Source organism: Podarcis cretensis, assembly GCF_951804945.1.
Source record: "Podarcis cretensis genome assembly, chromosome: 1".
Lineage (NCBI taxonomy): Eukaryota > Metazoa > Chordata > Lepidosauria > Squamata > Lacertidae > Podarcis > Podarcis cretensis.
In genome coordinates, this window is record NC_137170.1 from 46,862,812 (window position 1) to 46,877,712 (window position 14,901).

The window sequence follows — 14,901 nt, forward strand, 5'->3', positions numbered from 1 at the left end:
GCTGCCAAAGTACAGTGGTACCTCAGGTTAATTCGTTCCGGAGGTCCGTACTTAACCTGAAACTGTTCTTAACCTGAAGCACCACTTTAGCTCATGGGGCCTCCTGCTGCTGCCGCGCCGCTGAAGCACGATTTCTTTTCTCATCCTGAAGCAAAGTTCTTAACCCGAGGTAATATTTCTGGGTTAGCGGAGTCTGTAACCTGAAGCGTATGTAACCTGAAGCGTATGTAACCTGAGGTACCACTGTACAGACAGTTGACTCGCGAGCAGCTGAACGCTCGAGAGAAGGCCTCCTACCCATAGGACTACTGGGGCCGAGGGGTCTTCAGTCCCCCCCAATAAAATATGTGAGGGGTCTGTCCCCCCAAGTTGGTGGGTATTGCCATTCAAACAATGTGCATGCGCCACATCATCTGATTGATTATGCAAGGCAGTGCTTACTTGCCCCCCCAAAAAAATATTTTTTCAAGTCGGCACCCCTGCTCCTACCACTTCCAATCACTAACAGGAAATGAGTTTCAAAGTAGCAGGGGAACGTGACAGAAAATCAGCACCTCTCCTTCACTAAGATTCGTGTGATAAACATGGTAATCTGAGGTACAGCAGCCACAGGCTGAGTTTTCCTGGACTCAGGTTAGCCTAGTAAATACAGCATGTGGCACCACGTGAAATTCCAACTTTGTAATATTTCCTGCTGCAAACTTTAAACTTATATCCTAACAGAGGCTCAAGGGTAGAATTAATTATAGACTTGCTGGAGATTTATGTTTTCTTCTAATTCATGGAGAACATAATAATATAAAAATAGACCTGCTGGATCAAGGCAGTGACCCGTCTATTCCAGTGTCCTATTCTTACAGTGGCCAACCAGATCCCTGTGGGAAGTCGGTAAGCAGGTTGTGAGCTCTCTCTCCTGCTGCAGTTTCCAGCAACTGGCATTCAAAAGCATGAATGCTGCCTCTGACTGTGAATGTAGGATTTAACCATTGGGGTTTGTTGCCTTATCCTCCATGAAGCTGTCTAATCCTCTTCAAAGCCACCACAAGTTGGCAGCCATCACTGCCTCTTGTGGGAGCAAAGTCCATACTTTCACTATGTGCTGTGTCAAGTGCTTTCTTCTGTTTGTCCTAAATCTTCCAAGGTTCAGCTTTATTGGATAGCCCCAAGTTCTAGTATTATGAGAGGAGAAAAACTTTACTCTACCCACTTTCACCTCTTACTCACTTTTTTCTCTAAACTCGAAAGATCCAAATGTTGTAACCTAATGGGAGTTTCTCCATCCCTTTGATCATTTTGGCTGCCCTTTCCCAACTCTACCATTTGCTTTATGAGGTGAGGTGACCAGAAGTCTACACAATATTCCAAATGTGGTTGCACCAGAGATTTGTATAATACACACCATTTGTAGTTTATTTTTGTAGCTGGGGATTCTTAGATGTCCCTTATACAAAAGCTTTCTCATGTTGCTTGTAAAGCACTCTGTCAACATAATGAGTCCCCTGTCTGTAGAATTGTTATATCAAACAGATTTATTGTTATATATAAGAACAGGGGAAAAAACAATCGGCCACACACCCGTTATCTGATAAAAACACCTCTTCCGAGCAACATTCTCACAGCTTGCTGTGTTCTTCATCTTGTTTTCCATCGAGGTGTTTGCGGAAGAAGGTTTGAATCTGACCCCATGCATCCACCTGTGCTGCGGCATGAGCCCTGGGCTCCCCTCCCCAGATTACTGGTCTGCCCACCAAGAGATGCATCGAAGCTGCGCACATAGGAAAATACGGAGGCTCAATATAATGTCCTGCTCCAGGATAGCAAATTATCTCAGGTTTTTCTTTTCCATGAGCCTGTAGCCGCTTGGAGGCTTCCACAGCAAAAAACTCGCTCTTAAAGTTGTGGTCATCTTGGCCTACGATGAAGAGGAAACGCCCTTCAGCCTTCTCCAATGGAATAAAACTTTGGCGATCAGGGCCCTCAAGTGGGTTGTTCATGACATCCAAAATGTCAGCAACACCAGACTTGTCTAATTTGAGCCGCTCTATATTGAAACCAAGAGGTGGAATGGTGATGTCCTTGTAGTGCAGTGGCACAGCTATATTGGCCACAGCGCTATTAATAGTGACTGTAACAGTGACACCCTTTAAGAAAGAGGCCATAGAGATACACAGATCACCACCTTTTGAGTGTCCCAGCAGTCCAACTCCTGGACCTTTAACCTAAAGAGAAAGAAAGAAAGAAAGAAAGAAAGAAAGAAAGAAAGAGGTGAAATGAAAACAAGATACATACAGTATGTGCCCCCCCCCCCACATGGCTAAGCTGTGGGCAAAAGCTCATGCTGCTCACCCTTAGTTTGGCAAAAGAAAAAAAGCTGAGCTGAGGACCATTTCACATTTCTGAACAATTTATCACAGTGACTGCCCAAGGCTTGCCTGCTTTGGTTAATCTTTGCAGTCAAAAATGGAGAAAACTGTTGCTGTGGACTTTAACCTTTCAGTGTTTTTTTATTCCAGGAGCTTGGCACAAATAATGAATTTAAAATATTAGTGCAATACAAGTAAGCATGTGATGATCAGAGTTCAGCTCAGAGAATACTCTCAAATTAGCAGTTCAACAGCTCTCAGAATAAGAATACTATGGAATATATACTTCTGCATATACAGTGGTACCTCAGGATGTGAACAGGATCCGTTCTGGAGCCTTAGATGTGCTTCAAATGTATGGTGTGGTTCTACACACAAGACTTTCCAGTTTCAAATGTAGCACCCTCAGAAGCTTGCTATTTTTGTGAAGGCTGTCCACATATGGCCCTACCATATGGTCTCCACCTCCATCGTTCTGCCCGGACGCTGAGGTCCAGTGCCGAGGGCCTTCTGGCGGTTCCCTCATTGCGAGAAGCAAAGCTACAGGGAACCAGGCAGAGGGCCTTCTCGGTCGTAGCGCCTGCCCTGTGGAACGCCCTCCCATCAGATGTCAAAGCAATAAATAACTACCTGACATTCAGAAGACATCTTAAGGCAGCCCTGTTCAGGGAAGTTTTTAATCTGTGATATTTTAGTGTATTTTTGGTTTTTATGGAAGCCGCCCAGAGTGGCTGGGGAGACCCAGCCAGATGGGCGGGGTACAAATAATAAATTATTATTATTATTATTATTATTATTATTATTATTATTACCTTTGGATGTTTCAGCATATAGTTCAGAGCTTCTTCAAAATACTCCAGATGAAATTCCTTCATATCTCTGGGAAGATCTTCATAAGCATAATAGGCCAATGCTAATGTTACAAAGCCATAATTGGCCAACAGACAGGCTCGGTATTCTGGAAGTCCTCCTCCAGTTCCTGAAATATCAATGATTCCAGGAAAGGGACCATCACCTATAAAAGACAGAACGAAGTTGCATTATCTTTTTTAGACTTCTTTAGAATTCACCTTATTGAAAAGAAAGCCTAGCATGGAATCACATAATTTTAGTTTTGGAAGGGACCTTGGAGATAATTTAATTCTGACCACTTGGGTTGAAAAGACCCTTGTTGATGACCCACTTTAATGGCTGGATCCTTCATAATACACTTTTCAAACCTGTTCATATTAGCAGATCAAAAGCAGAGAATGAGAGAGTTTGGAGTCTGAGGTGCCAGTGAGTTGTTGTTGTTGAAACAAACCCACGTTTCCAGTGAGCAAGGCTTGCTACGAAATACAAAGGAATAGGCAAGGTACAGGGCTAGCTTAGCACCATCATTAGACACAGTAGGGCAAATAACACTGGGCAACAATTTTTTACTTTTTGAATGTTGTCTAGATTTCTACAACTGATTTAGGGTATTTTTGCACTGCTGAATCAGGAAATGGCATCCGTTTCTCTCCATCAGGTCAGGTTTTTGTGCTATGTTGATTTGAAAAAAATCAGATCTTGTGACAAAATCAATTACATTTTTGTGGCATTATCAGCTGATTTTTGTCAACGCATATCATCCTAAATATGTTTTTAAGAGAAAAAAATGTTTTTCCAGCAACATATATTGATTACCTGATAGAAACATTGATTGCTGTAAACTGAATGGTGGACATTGATAAAGGTAAGTACACGTAAATTGTTGCCAAAAAAGTTCTTCACTACCAGAACAAATGCCTTCCACGCTTCCAGTTCCACTTCGTTCATTGAGTTTCCGAACTCTAGATCTCTGATGAGCTGATGGATCTGAGGACCATCAAAGATGCCAGCTTTCAACTTCTCCATGGTCAATCCTGGAAAAGCCTGGCACAAGTAAGTGAAGCAGTCATCATCCTTGTCCAGAGCCATGGTGAATTGCTTGATTAAGCCGAGCTTGATGTGCAGTGGTGGGAAGAGTATTCTGTCTCTGTCCACCAGAGGGTCATTGATGACCTTCCTTTTTTTTGCAAGGCACCAATTCCTCCCGCACAGGCCAGTCCTTTTTCGTGTAATGCTGAGCACGGTCCCTACTATCCCACATGCACAGAAAACATGGGTACTTGGTGAAGCCAGACTGTTGTCCCAACAAAAAGTTCACCATCTTCAGGTCAACACAAATAAACCACTTATGCTGATCATAACCAATTTTCTCCAGCACATACTTCACCCCTTCATAGTTCTCCTTCAGTGTACTCGAGTGAGCCAGGGGTTTTGATCCCCCAACTTTATGCTTTGCCGCACCAATTTATGGAAGATTTCAAGGTTTTATGACTTCAAACTGATCCCTTTTCGACATAATCACCCAGAACTATCGAACCTGAATACTTCTTGTCATTAAAATAATCATTTCCAATCGAAACAATTATTTGACATGGCATTTTACCCCCACCAACTTCTTCTAAAATGCTCCACACAAGCGTGTTGTTGTTTAGTCGTTTAGTCGTGTCCGACTCTTCGTGACCCCATGGACCAGAGAACGCCAGGCACTCCTGTCCTCCACTGCCCCCCGCAGCTTGGTCAGACTCATGCTGGTAACCTCGAAAACACTATCCAACCATCTCGTCCTCTGTCGCCCCCTTCTCCTTGTGCCCTCCATCTTTCCCAACATCAGGGTCTTCTCCAGGGAGTCTTCTCTTCTCATGAGGTGGCCAAAGTACTGGAGCCTCAGCTTCACAATCTGTCCTTCCAGTGAGCACTCAGGGCTGATTTCCTTCAGAATGGAGAGGTTTGATCTTCTTGCAGTCCATGGGACTCTCAAGAGTCTCCTCCAGCACCATAATTCAAAAGCATCAATTCTTCGGCGATCAGCCTTCTTTATGGTCCAGCTCTCACTTCCATACATCACAACTAGGAAAACCATAGCTTTAACTATACGGACCTTTGTTGGCAAGGTGATGTCTCTACTTCTCAAGATGCTGTCTAGGCCTGTCATTGCCCTTCTCCCAAGAAGCAGGCGTCTTTTAATTTCGTGGCTGCTGTCACCATCTGCAGTGATCCCACACAAGCGTACATGTGAATAAAAATGTAAAAAAATGACATGTGGCCATAACTCAAAAACGTGACCTGACTGAGCAAAACCAATGTGATTTTTTGATTCAGCGCATCAGATTCGTCCTAAATCAGCTGAAAAAACGCAGACAACAAATTTGTTGTTGACCAGTGTAATCAATTCTCTCTCTTTACACCTTGCAGCGTCACTGTATTTGTGAAGTCTTTTAAGGTGCCACCAGACTTCTTTTATTGCCAACACACTTCCGCAGCTCTTCCTCCTCTTCCTTAATTGTGGGTTTTTTTGTTTGCTTGTTGGGTGCCATATCTTTCTCCCTTTCTGAGCAGGAAGAAGAGGAACCAGTTTACTACAGGATGGAGAAATCCAAGCCAGGGATGTGTGTGCCCTTCCAGAAGTCGTTCCCCACAACCACTCCCATGATCTCTCTGAAACTAAGCTCCTCTGCCTGGAACTAACGAGTTCTTTGAAATGCAACAACACGTGGAGGAGCCGCAGCTGGCGTTGGCTCACAAAAAGTGTGCGGGTGTCAACGACACGAAGCGCAGGAGCGTCTAGAAGGCCAAGCGCGGGGCCAGGGTCCGCCACTCACCCGGGGGCAGGAAGAGGGTGGCGCGGACCCGCCCGTCCCGCACGGGGATCCTCTGGACGCCGGCGCGCAGGAAGCCCCTCTCGTGGGTGCCCTTGGCGAGGACGCCTCCCGCGAGGCCCTCTCCGTGTCCCTCGAGCACCTCCAGCTCCAGGCTGAAGGGGCGCTGCACGTCGCGCTTCACCAGCCGCCTGAAGGGCTTGCGCGGCTTCAGCGCCCACAGCAGCCCCATGGGCTCCAGGCCGGAGAAGCTGCCGCCCTCCAGCGCCGGCGAGCGGCTCAGGTCCAGCTGCCCGCTGCCGTCCGCCCGGTAGAGCGCGAGCGACTCGAAGAGCTCCCCGGTCTCGTCCTGCAGCGACGCCCGGAGCGTGACCTCTTGCTGAGGCCGCAGCCCCGACACCGAGATGCCCAGCGGCTCGTCGAAGAGGCTCCGGCCGGCGGGGGAGAAGTCGATGCGGGCGTCCATGAGGGAAGCGCTAGTGAAGGCGGCGCTCTGAGTGACTCGGCTTGGGCAGCTGCCGGGGGAGCGAGAGGCGCAGCAGGGTCTGGGACGCAGGCGGAGTCCCAGGCTGCGTCCCCAGAGCAGGCGCACAAATGAGGCCATGGCAGCGGAACGAGCTGTCAGCCTCAAGCAAGTCAAGCGGCGGCGCTACGTCTCGTGGTTTCAAATTACACAACAATTGTTTGGAAAGGAAATTCGTTTGGGGCGGAGGGAGGAGGCCGCCCTTCGCACAAGGCCTTTCCCCCTTCTGCCAAATGGTCACCGTGGAGTCCGAATCCACCGAGTCATCTAACTCCTTCATTTAATTCAATGGGGTTCATGGGCGTAGCCAGGATTTATATTGCGAGTGAGGCAGGGTTAATGTCAGGGGGGCCATAACCGAGTTAGTTAAGTATTTCTATTTATTTACTTGATGGGGGTGTGTGGAAGTGGCAGCTTGCACCCCGTGCCTCCCTTGGCTACGCCCATGGTGGGGTTTACCAGATTTAGATCCTGATCCTGAATCTGAATGGATATCTTAAAATTTAGAAAAAGTTGTTTATCCCAGAGGTGCAGATGTAAGACTTATCTCTCTCTCTGTCTCTCGCTTGCTTTTCTATTGATTGTCATATTTGTTATATGTTGAAAATTAACAAAATACTGGTTTCGGAGGAAAAGCAAAATGGCCCCTCGCTCCCCACAACCAGAGTGCTGCAGCAACTCGTGATAAAAATTAAAAATAAAGAGTAGGGAGCTCCAAATGTTAACATTCATGTTACAGGAAATTCATGTTGTAAACAGCCAGGCAGACATATTGCCAAGACAAATGCCAGTGAGCAAAAGTTTGCCTTCTGTATTTATTTCATGTAATGTATAACAAATGTCAGTTTGATGCACTCAACCTGAAGCATTCTGGAGATCTTCGACTAACTTGAATGCTGAAAACTTGTGCACTCTAAGGTAGTTCAATAAATGTTACTTCACTAGCTTTGTTTCTCTCCATGTTTAAAAAAACCAACAACAACTTGTGAAACAGCAGGTTTAATACCAAACAGCCAAAGGGGACTTAGCTTGGCAGCTCTATTTAAAATCAACAAATCAAAATTGACAGAATGTGAGTACATCATTTGTAGCCTGGCAACAACTGTACACAAGTAGAAGGGAGGTCTGAAGAGACAAGAATCTGATTTCTAATGTGCATGTATTTGCGATGTGCTCCTGCTCCTACAAGAGCAGATCTGTGAAAGCCATTCTGAAAGGTTAGTACAAACTTTTCAGTCTTCATAAAGAACAAGAAAAAGAAATACCCTGGAATCCAAAGAAGCAGGGATATGAAATTGGCTGAAGTTAGGAGTGGTTCACATAAAAACAAAGATTCTTGTACAATATTACAATATTCCAACTTAAACTTAACAAAAGATTGCAGAGAACAAAGAAGGTGACTGCCCACAGTGGCTTGTAGTAATTTAATGTAGAGACCTAAGTTCCTAATGATTGTAATCACAACATTTAAAAAAATGATTGTTGAAAACATTTCCATACAGTAGCAGGAATTAACGTAGCATATTGTATAAATATTACTGTATTTTCTCAAGTTTAACACTCACCTTTTCTGGCCAAATTACATTGTGAAAATTAAGGGTGTGCATTGGATTCGATGGCACATTTACACTGGCCAGCAAATACATTTTTTGGTTTCAAGGTTTTGAAAATTGAGGTGTGCATTAGATTCGATGGCACATTAGACTCAAGTAAATGTGGCATGTTCTGAAACATGTATATTACTTTAAGAGAAGACAGCAAAAACATTTTGGGGCACCTTAAAGATTTACAGACTTGCTGTATGATTAAGAAGTAAGCCCCATTAAGGCTAGTGGGGTTTCTTCTCAGGTATAGATTGCTGCCTCATTGTGGCATAAGTGTTGTGAGAGGAAGTGAGCACTAAAAGAGGAAAGAACAGGGTTATAAACTAGGATAAATGCATAATTTTAATCGATAAAATTAATATTTAATGTAGTTAAAAATTCCTAATAACTCATCATGAGCAAGTTTTCTTTGAACCATAGATCCTTAAATTATTCCAGCTCATGTATTCCAGGCAGAAACAAGTCCTGCAGGGTGCAAAGCTGACAGCAATAACATTTGCAAGTAAGAAATGTTAATAGCACTTCAGATTGGATTAGGGTAGTGAAGGAAAAGCAATACTGTATTTGTGGACAAGAACTGACAATGTCAAGTGCACAATAATAGGATAGAAATCTTACCTCTTGGTGCAGAAAGGGATAACTATTGTCAGCACAGTGCATGTTGTACAAGTGTAATAGTCACTGGGAAGAAAGAAAAATATTTTTTGTTTGTGTACCAGGGCAAGTTATGCTTAGTTTAATATCAGAGATTCACAGCGGCATCCTAATGACATTTACTTGGACTAGGACTTTTTTTTAAAGCTAATGCTGCTGTAACTCCAGCAGCTTCAGCAGAGCAATGGTTTAAACACAGACAGGGTGATTTGTAGGTTGTACTGTAGAGTAATAGGCTTTTGAAGCAGTATTCCTAGGATCCCAAGTGCCGACATGACATGAGTTTTAACCCATTCTTGGTGACAAAGAGGTGACACTAGACTGGTGAAGCAATATGATAACATAGTGAATGATAATTTCCCACTACTCTCTTTCTGCTTATAAAGAGCCAGAAGTAGAGAACAGCAGATGGGCTTCATTTTGTCTGCCTTGAACAAGCCTTTTCAGATGAGATCTTTCCCAGTTTGCATCTGTATTAGAATTGTGTTTAAATAGGTTTTTTATTGTTGTTTGATGCCCTGGGTTTCTTTGGTAGGAAGGGTAAGATATAAAATAAATCATGCATGATAGCATCTCCTCCTCCTTCCACATCACATTGCATCCACCATCAAAGGTAAATCATGGAGATTCAACGATACCAGCATTCTGCAGTGATAGCCTGTTTGGGGAAGAATTGTGGTGTTGGGTGTTTGCTTGAATCAGGCTTCCTCAACCTCAACCCTCCAGATGTTTTGAGACTACAGTTACCATCATCCCTGACCACTGGTCCTGCTAGCTAGGGATCATGGGAGTTGTAGGCCAAAAACATCTGGAGGGCCGAGGTTGAGGAAGCCTGGCTTGAATCTTAAAAGAATGGTCTTTTACAATCTGTTAGGGTTATTTATTTTCTCTCTGTGGTTTAGGAAAAGCTTGAGTGTCCCTTCAGAAAACAGCGGGATGTCTGTTTCTTTACACAGCCGTTAAGTCTAACTTCTAAAGATTTATGAAAAGTTAGCCACTAGTGAGGAGCCTCACCAGTCTTGAAAGGATGGAAATACCAACTTTTTTCAAGAGCAAAAATCCCTTCCCCCTTGAGTCTAGTCTGAAGGCCAGAGTTGACAGACACAGCTTGCCATCTCGCAAGGCAATGCTGTCTGCAATGAGGGCAAAAATGCCTTTCATGTACCAGAGAGATGTTTGTCATGCTGAAGAGCACTATGCAGAATACCGGAAACAATGCCTCCAGAATGCAGCCAAGAACCTATATTTTTCTAAAGAAGCTGTTTACCACAGAGGGGCAATGCTTCAGTCCTTTAAGGACTATGACCCCAGGGGATTGTATGATTTTTCCAGTGTCATTCAGAGAAAAGAAAGTGAAAATGTTGTTGTTAAGAAGCAAAGGCGACCAAGTAGGCTCAAACCTTTGAAGAAATTACAGTCCCTGGAAATGAAGCCAGACACGCATCCTCCCAAGGAAACCACCGCTGATGTTCCTGTCTGCATGGAAGAGCTTATTTGGAAAGCCAAGGTAGAAAGCACACTTTCAGAGCCAAGTCTCCTGGTACCTATTCCACCTCCTCCCCCTCCTCCTTCTTGTGAACCTCCTTACACACAGGCATTCCTGACAGAACCTCATGAGATGTTAGCAGACCTGACAATCAAGAGGTCAAAAGCAAGACCCCAGGGCACCACAGTCCATGAGCCAGATCATGGGGACCTGAGGTGGGAAGGAACAATGTTGATGAAGTTAAACAAGGCTACAGCTCAATTCATTGTGAATAATCAGCCCACCTGGGGAGGCTGGGTTCAGGGTAAGCCACCGGGTTTCAAGAAGCAAAAATATAACTGGGAAAGCATCAGGTACGTGCTTCCTGATGAAAGTGATGTGGAATTACTGGATCAGATCCAGGCTGAGGATACAGTAGTGAAAGGTCAGATTCAAATTCAAATAGATGAAGAGAAGAAACCGGAGACACCTCTCTCTGCTTATTATTACAGGTAAGGCAAATAAATACCTGTTTTACTGGAGCATCAAGGTGTGTTACATTTAGATGCTAATCTCATTATTTGGAAACATGCCTCATGGGATTGTGATCTTAGGTTTAGCCCTATACACATTTTTGCAATAAAAGCTGCTCTTTCCCCTCACTTTCCGATCCTCATTTGAAGGATGATGGGACAAAATATGGGTTTCTGTGACACCCCGGTGAGGGCCATTCTATGGGTAATTAGCTAAGTAAAAATACACAATGTATGATAAAAACAGTTACAAAACAGCCTAAAAATTTACAGATGAGTTTTTAAAAACGCAAAATAGACACATATGGCAGAAAGTTACTCATCCAGCTGGGAAAGCTGGTCAGAACAAAAATGCCTTCAATTGCTACTAGATATTGCAAATATTTGTTGCCCTGCTCTGAGTTACTATGGAGCAGCTTTCTGAGATCTTTGGAGCTTGAAGGAGACTTCATTATCCTGTATCAGTTTTTTTCAAAGGGAACACAGAATCAGTTATTTGAGCACAGTCTGTTTTGTTCAAAACCACCATGGTGCTCTCAGAAACCTACTTACCATCCACCAAGGCGTCATAATGTTTTTATGCATTTTTTAATTGATGGTTGCCTTCTTGGTTGGGGAAGGTGCCTGTTTTTGGGGAGTGGGCATTGCTTGCTTGTTTTACTGTGTTTTTTGTGGGAGGGTATTTTAGTTGAGGGGAGTGTGTTGCTTGTTTTGGGTGGAGGCACTGAACATTACTAGTTTTTCTTCTGTGAAATTGGTGTTTTGTGGTACCACAACACTTTCTCAGAATTCCAAAAAGGCTGGGGAACCCCTGCATTAAAAGGATGACCTGGAATAGAAAAGAAACAAACAAAGGGCCAGGATAACACTAGAAAACTATTGTATATTTTCGTACCCTACCTTTTTCCCTGACAGGGGCTCAAGGCGGCTTACAGATAAAATAAGACCAGCCAAAAACATAGAAACAATTAAACATTAATAGAATTACAACTATCTATTTATCAATAAATACAGCACAGCATCAGCCCTTTCATTAAAAGCAACCAGTTCCCAAAAGCCTGTTGGATTAAGAATGTGTTCACCTGCTGGCTTCAGGTTCTCCTTTTAATAAACAAAGGTAGAGTAAAGTAGGTCACAATTCAGTAAACTCTGTCCTATTTGCAAAAGATCTTATGGGAATTATACTCTCAAGGAAGAAGAGTGTCAGATAAAAGGGGCAGTAATTTCTAAACGAAGCATTTACTACATTTGCTGTGCTGTAACCCTCCCTGGGGGGAAATAAGAACTGTAGTATTATCAACAATGCTGCGGGTGTAAGCTGAGGTTCCTGAGATCATGAGTGTAAAATGCTTAAAGCAACTTGGCAACAGCTGTTATTTTTGTATATATTGGGTCTATACAACTTGTGGCTCCCCAAGCCAAATGAGCCTGTATTGAGTGGTGTTTCTGCAGACCCTGGCAGACAGCAAAGGCATGTGATTCACTGAGGCTGGGGCTTCAGGGATGCTAACCAAGCAACCAAACAGAAAAATAATTGTTTGGTTTTTAGGGCAAGTGCCAAAAAAGCAAGAGGCTATGCTGTTTCTCCACCATCACTCTAGATCCCCCCCCCTTTAAGATGGATTCTTTGCAGCTTTTACATATACTGGGCACTGGGCACGTTGCGGGGCAGAATTCTGTTTTCTGTCAGGTCACACTGAATTCTGTCCCCAAACTTGCCTGAGACCAGTGCTTTTTTCCTAAAAAAATGTTTAGGGGTGCTCTCATTTTCCTACTCGTATTGAAATACTGCCCCTCAATGAGGCCAAACTTAGATTCACAAAATGTTGAGCGGTATGCTTACCCCTGCGTCCCCCCAGAAAAAAAACACTGCTTGAGACTGCTAGCCTTTATGGCAGTGTGATCCCCCTCTGGGCTTTGCCCAAGGGACCTTCCCAGGTACCCAAATTCTTTACTTCAAGAATTGACAACCCTACCTGGTAGGCTTCCATATGTGTGTGATGACCTGCGTTCTTGTTCTGAGTGAATTGCAAATTGTACAGTGCTCTCAGCTGGAAGTATGCTTCTCATTTCGCAGGGGGCCATCTTTCCACATGAGAGGGCGTGGTGTGGAAGATTCAGTTGATATAAACAAAACTGCGGATGATATAGCAAAGAAGGATCTCAGACATCTGGCACGTACTAAACTTCGAGAACGGCTGAGCGCCCGGGTTGGAAAGTACTCATACACTACCCAGAACGTGTTTGAACAAGAGCTCTATTTTGGTAGGTAGAACTATAATTCCTTTTGCTTAGCATTGTATAGATATGAACGATCCAAGCATTATTTGGATCCAAGATTACGGTACTTGCACAATGATCAACTGCATTGGATCAACTGTGGGATTCATACAATCACAGCTCAATACATTTCTGGTGATGCTTGGTAGCCTGTGCATATCCTGTCATTTTTCTGCCATCCCATCCTAAGTTGCTCTCTGTCACATTTTTAAATATTATACGTAGCTGAGTCCAGGAAAATTAGGAGAGAACTATTTGTATGCACTTATTTTGTGCGTTCTAATGGTCAGGGGTCCCTTTAAAAAGAGAAGGGACACGGGTGGCGCTGTGGGTTAAACCACAGAGCCTAGGACTTGCCGATCAGAAGGTCAGTTTGAATCCCCGCGACAGGGTGAGTTCCCGTTGCTCGGTCCTTGCTCCTGCCAACCTAGCAGTTCAAAAGCACTTCAAAGTGCAAGTAGATAAATAGGTACCACTCGGGTGGGAAGGTAAACGGCGTTTCCGTGTACTGCTCTGGTTCGCCAGAAGCAGCTTGGTCATGCTGGCCACATGACCCGGAAGCTGTACACCGGCTCCCTCGGCCAATAAAGCGACATGAGTGCCGCAACCCCAGAGTCGGTCACGACTGGACCTAGTGGTCAGGGGTCCCTTTACCTTTACCTGTTTTGTGCGTTATTTCAGTTTTATTCTCATCTACCTTTAAAGACCTCAGCAACCTTGGGAAGGCTGAATTATAATGATCAGACTATGGCCTCCCAGTAAGCTTTGTGTCTGTGCTGTGATTTGAACTCCCCAGGACTCCCCCAAGTCTATTCTAGAGGTACAATGTGATGCACTCCAAATGTTGTGGACTACTTTTCCCATCACCTTGCCAACAAAGGTCCCTATAGTTAAAGCCATGGTTTTCCCAGTAGTGATGTATGGAAGTGAGAGCTGGACCATAAAGAAGGCTGATCGCCGAAGAATGGATGCTTTTGAATTATGGTGCTGGAGGAGACTCTTGAGAGTCCCATGGACTGCAAGAAGATCAAACATATCCATTCTTAAGGAAATCAGACCTGAGTGCTCACTGGAAGGACAGATCGTGAAGCTGAGGCTCCAATACTTTGGCCACCTCATGAGAAGAGAAGACTCCCTAGAAAAGACCCTGATGTTGGGAAAGATGGAGGGCACAAGGAGAAGGGGACGACAGAGGACGAGATGGTTGGACAGTGTTCTCGAAGCTACCAGCATGAGTTTGACCAAACTGCGGGAGGCAGAGGAAGACAGGAGTGCCTGGCGTGCTCTGGTCCATGGGGTCACGAAGAGTCGGACACGGCTAAACGACTAAACAACAACAATCCGACCCCTCCAAACGCAGCATCCAACCTCCCTTGTACAGACAGGCGTGGACACACAACAAACAACACCGGAAACCAGGGGGCGTCAGATCAACAACAACAACTTTTGCCATGAGGTCCAGCCAGCTTAGCCAGTGGTCAAGGATGATGGGAGTTGCAGTCCTCAACATCTGGAGGGCATGACATTGACTATTCTTACTGTAACCCCTACACCACACTGCCTTTCATATGCCACCATAAAGTTCTGGGCAACAGGAACGGGATCATCCCTATCTAGTTGTGGTTTCTTTTGTCTTCTCTGTGTATTTAGGGTCAGCCAAAATTGTCCATCAAAAGACCAAGAAGGATCTTATTGTAATGGATAATCATTATGAATATTATAAACAGCTCCAGCAATGCTACCCAAGACCTCCAGAGGTCTGGAGCTTCATGCCACCCAAAAAGACAGGTAAGAGGTGATGACATACTTGT

General features: G+C 44.3%; 2 protein-coding genes across 5 annotated transcripts in view; one reads left to right on the plus strand and one right to left on the minus strand.

The window, feature by feature from the left end:
- Nucleotides 1-1,511: 1,511 nt before the first annotated feature.
- LOC307223906 (acyl-coenzyme A thioesterase 1-like) lies at nucleotides 1,512-6,914 on the minus strand. Its single transcript, XM_079990308.1, has 3 exons — nucleotides 6,035-6,914; nucleotides 3,176-3,378; nucleotides 1,512-2,219 (listed from the first exon to the last, which is right to left on the minus strand). Exons 1-3 carry the CDS (start codon nucleotides 6,633-6,635, stop codon nucleotides 1,614-1,616), a joined length of 1,410 nt encoding a protein of 469 aa, XP_079846434.1. The 5' UTR covers nucleotides 6,636-6,914; the 3' UTR covers nucleotides 1,512-1,613.
- Nucleotides 6,915-7,670: 756 nt separating this feature from the next.
- The window catches only part of HEATR4 (HEAT repeat containing 4), a 41,183-nt gene continuing 33,952 nt past the window's right edge, over nucleotides 7,671-14,901 (plus strand). The window contains exons 1-5 of one of the 4 annotated variants that reach the window (XM_079989976.1): nucleotides 7,679-7,771; nucleotides 8,579-8,660; nucleotides 9,715-10,789; nucleotides 12,888-13,075; nucleotides 14,741-14,878. In XM_079989976.1, coding sequence (XP_079846102.1) covers nucleotides 9,840-10,789; nucleotides 12,888-13,075; nucleotides 14,741-14,878 — 1,276 coding nt within the window. In that variant the 5' untranslated portion in view covers nucleotides 7,679-7,771; nucleotides 8,579-8,660; nucleotides 9,715-9,839. Of the gene's footprint in view, nucleotides 7,772-8,578; nucleotides 8,661-9,714; nucleotides 10,790-12,887; nucleotides 13,076-14,740; nucleotides 14,879-14,901 lie in introns of all 4 variants that reach the window. The other 3 variants (XM_079989978.1, XM_079989977.1, XM_079989979.1) reach the window with 3 other exon arrangements.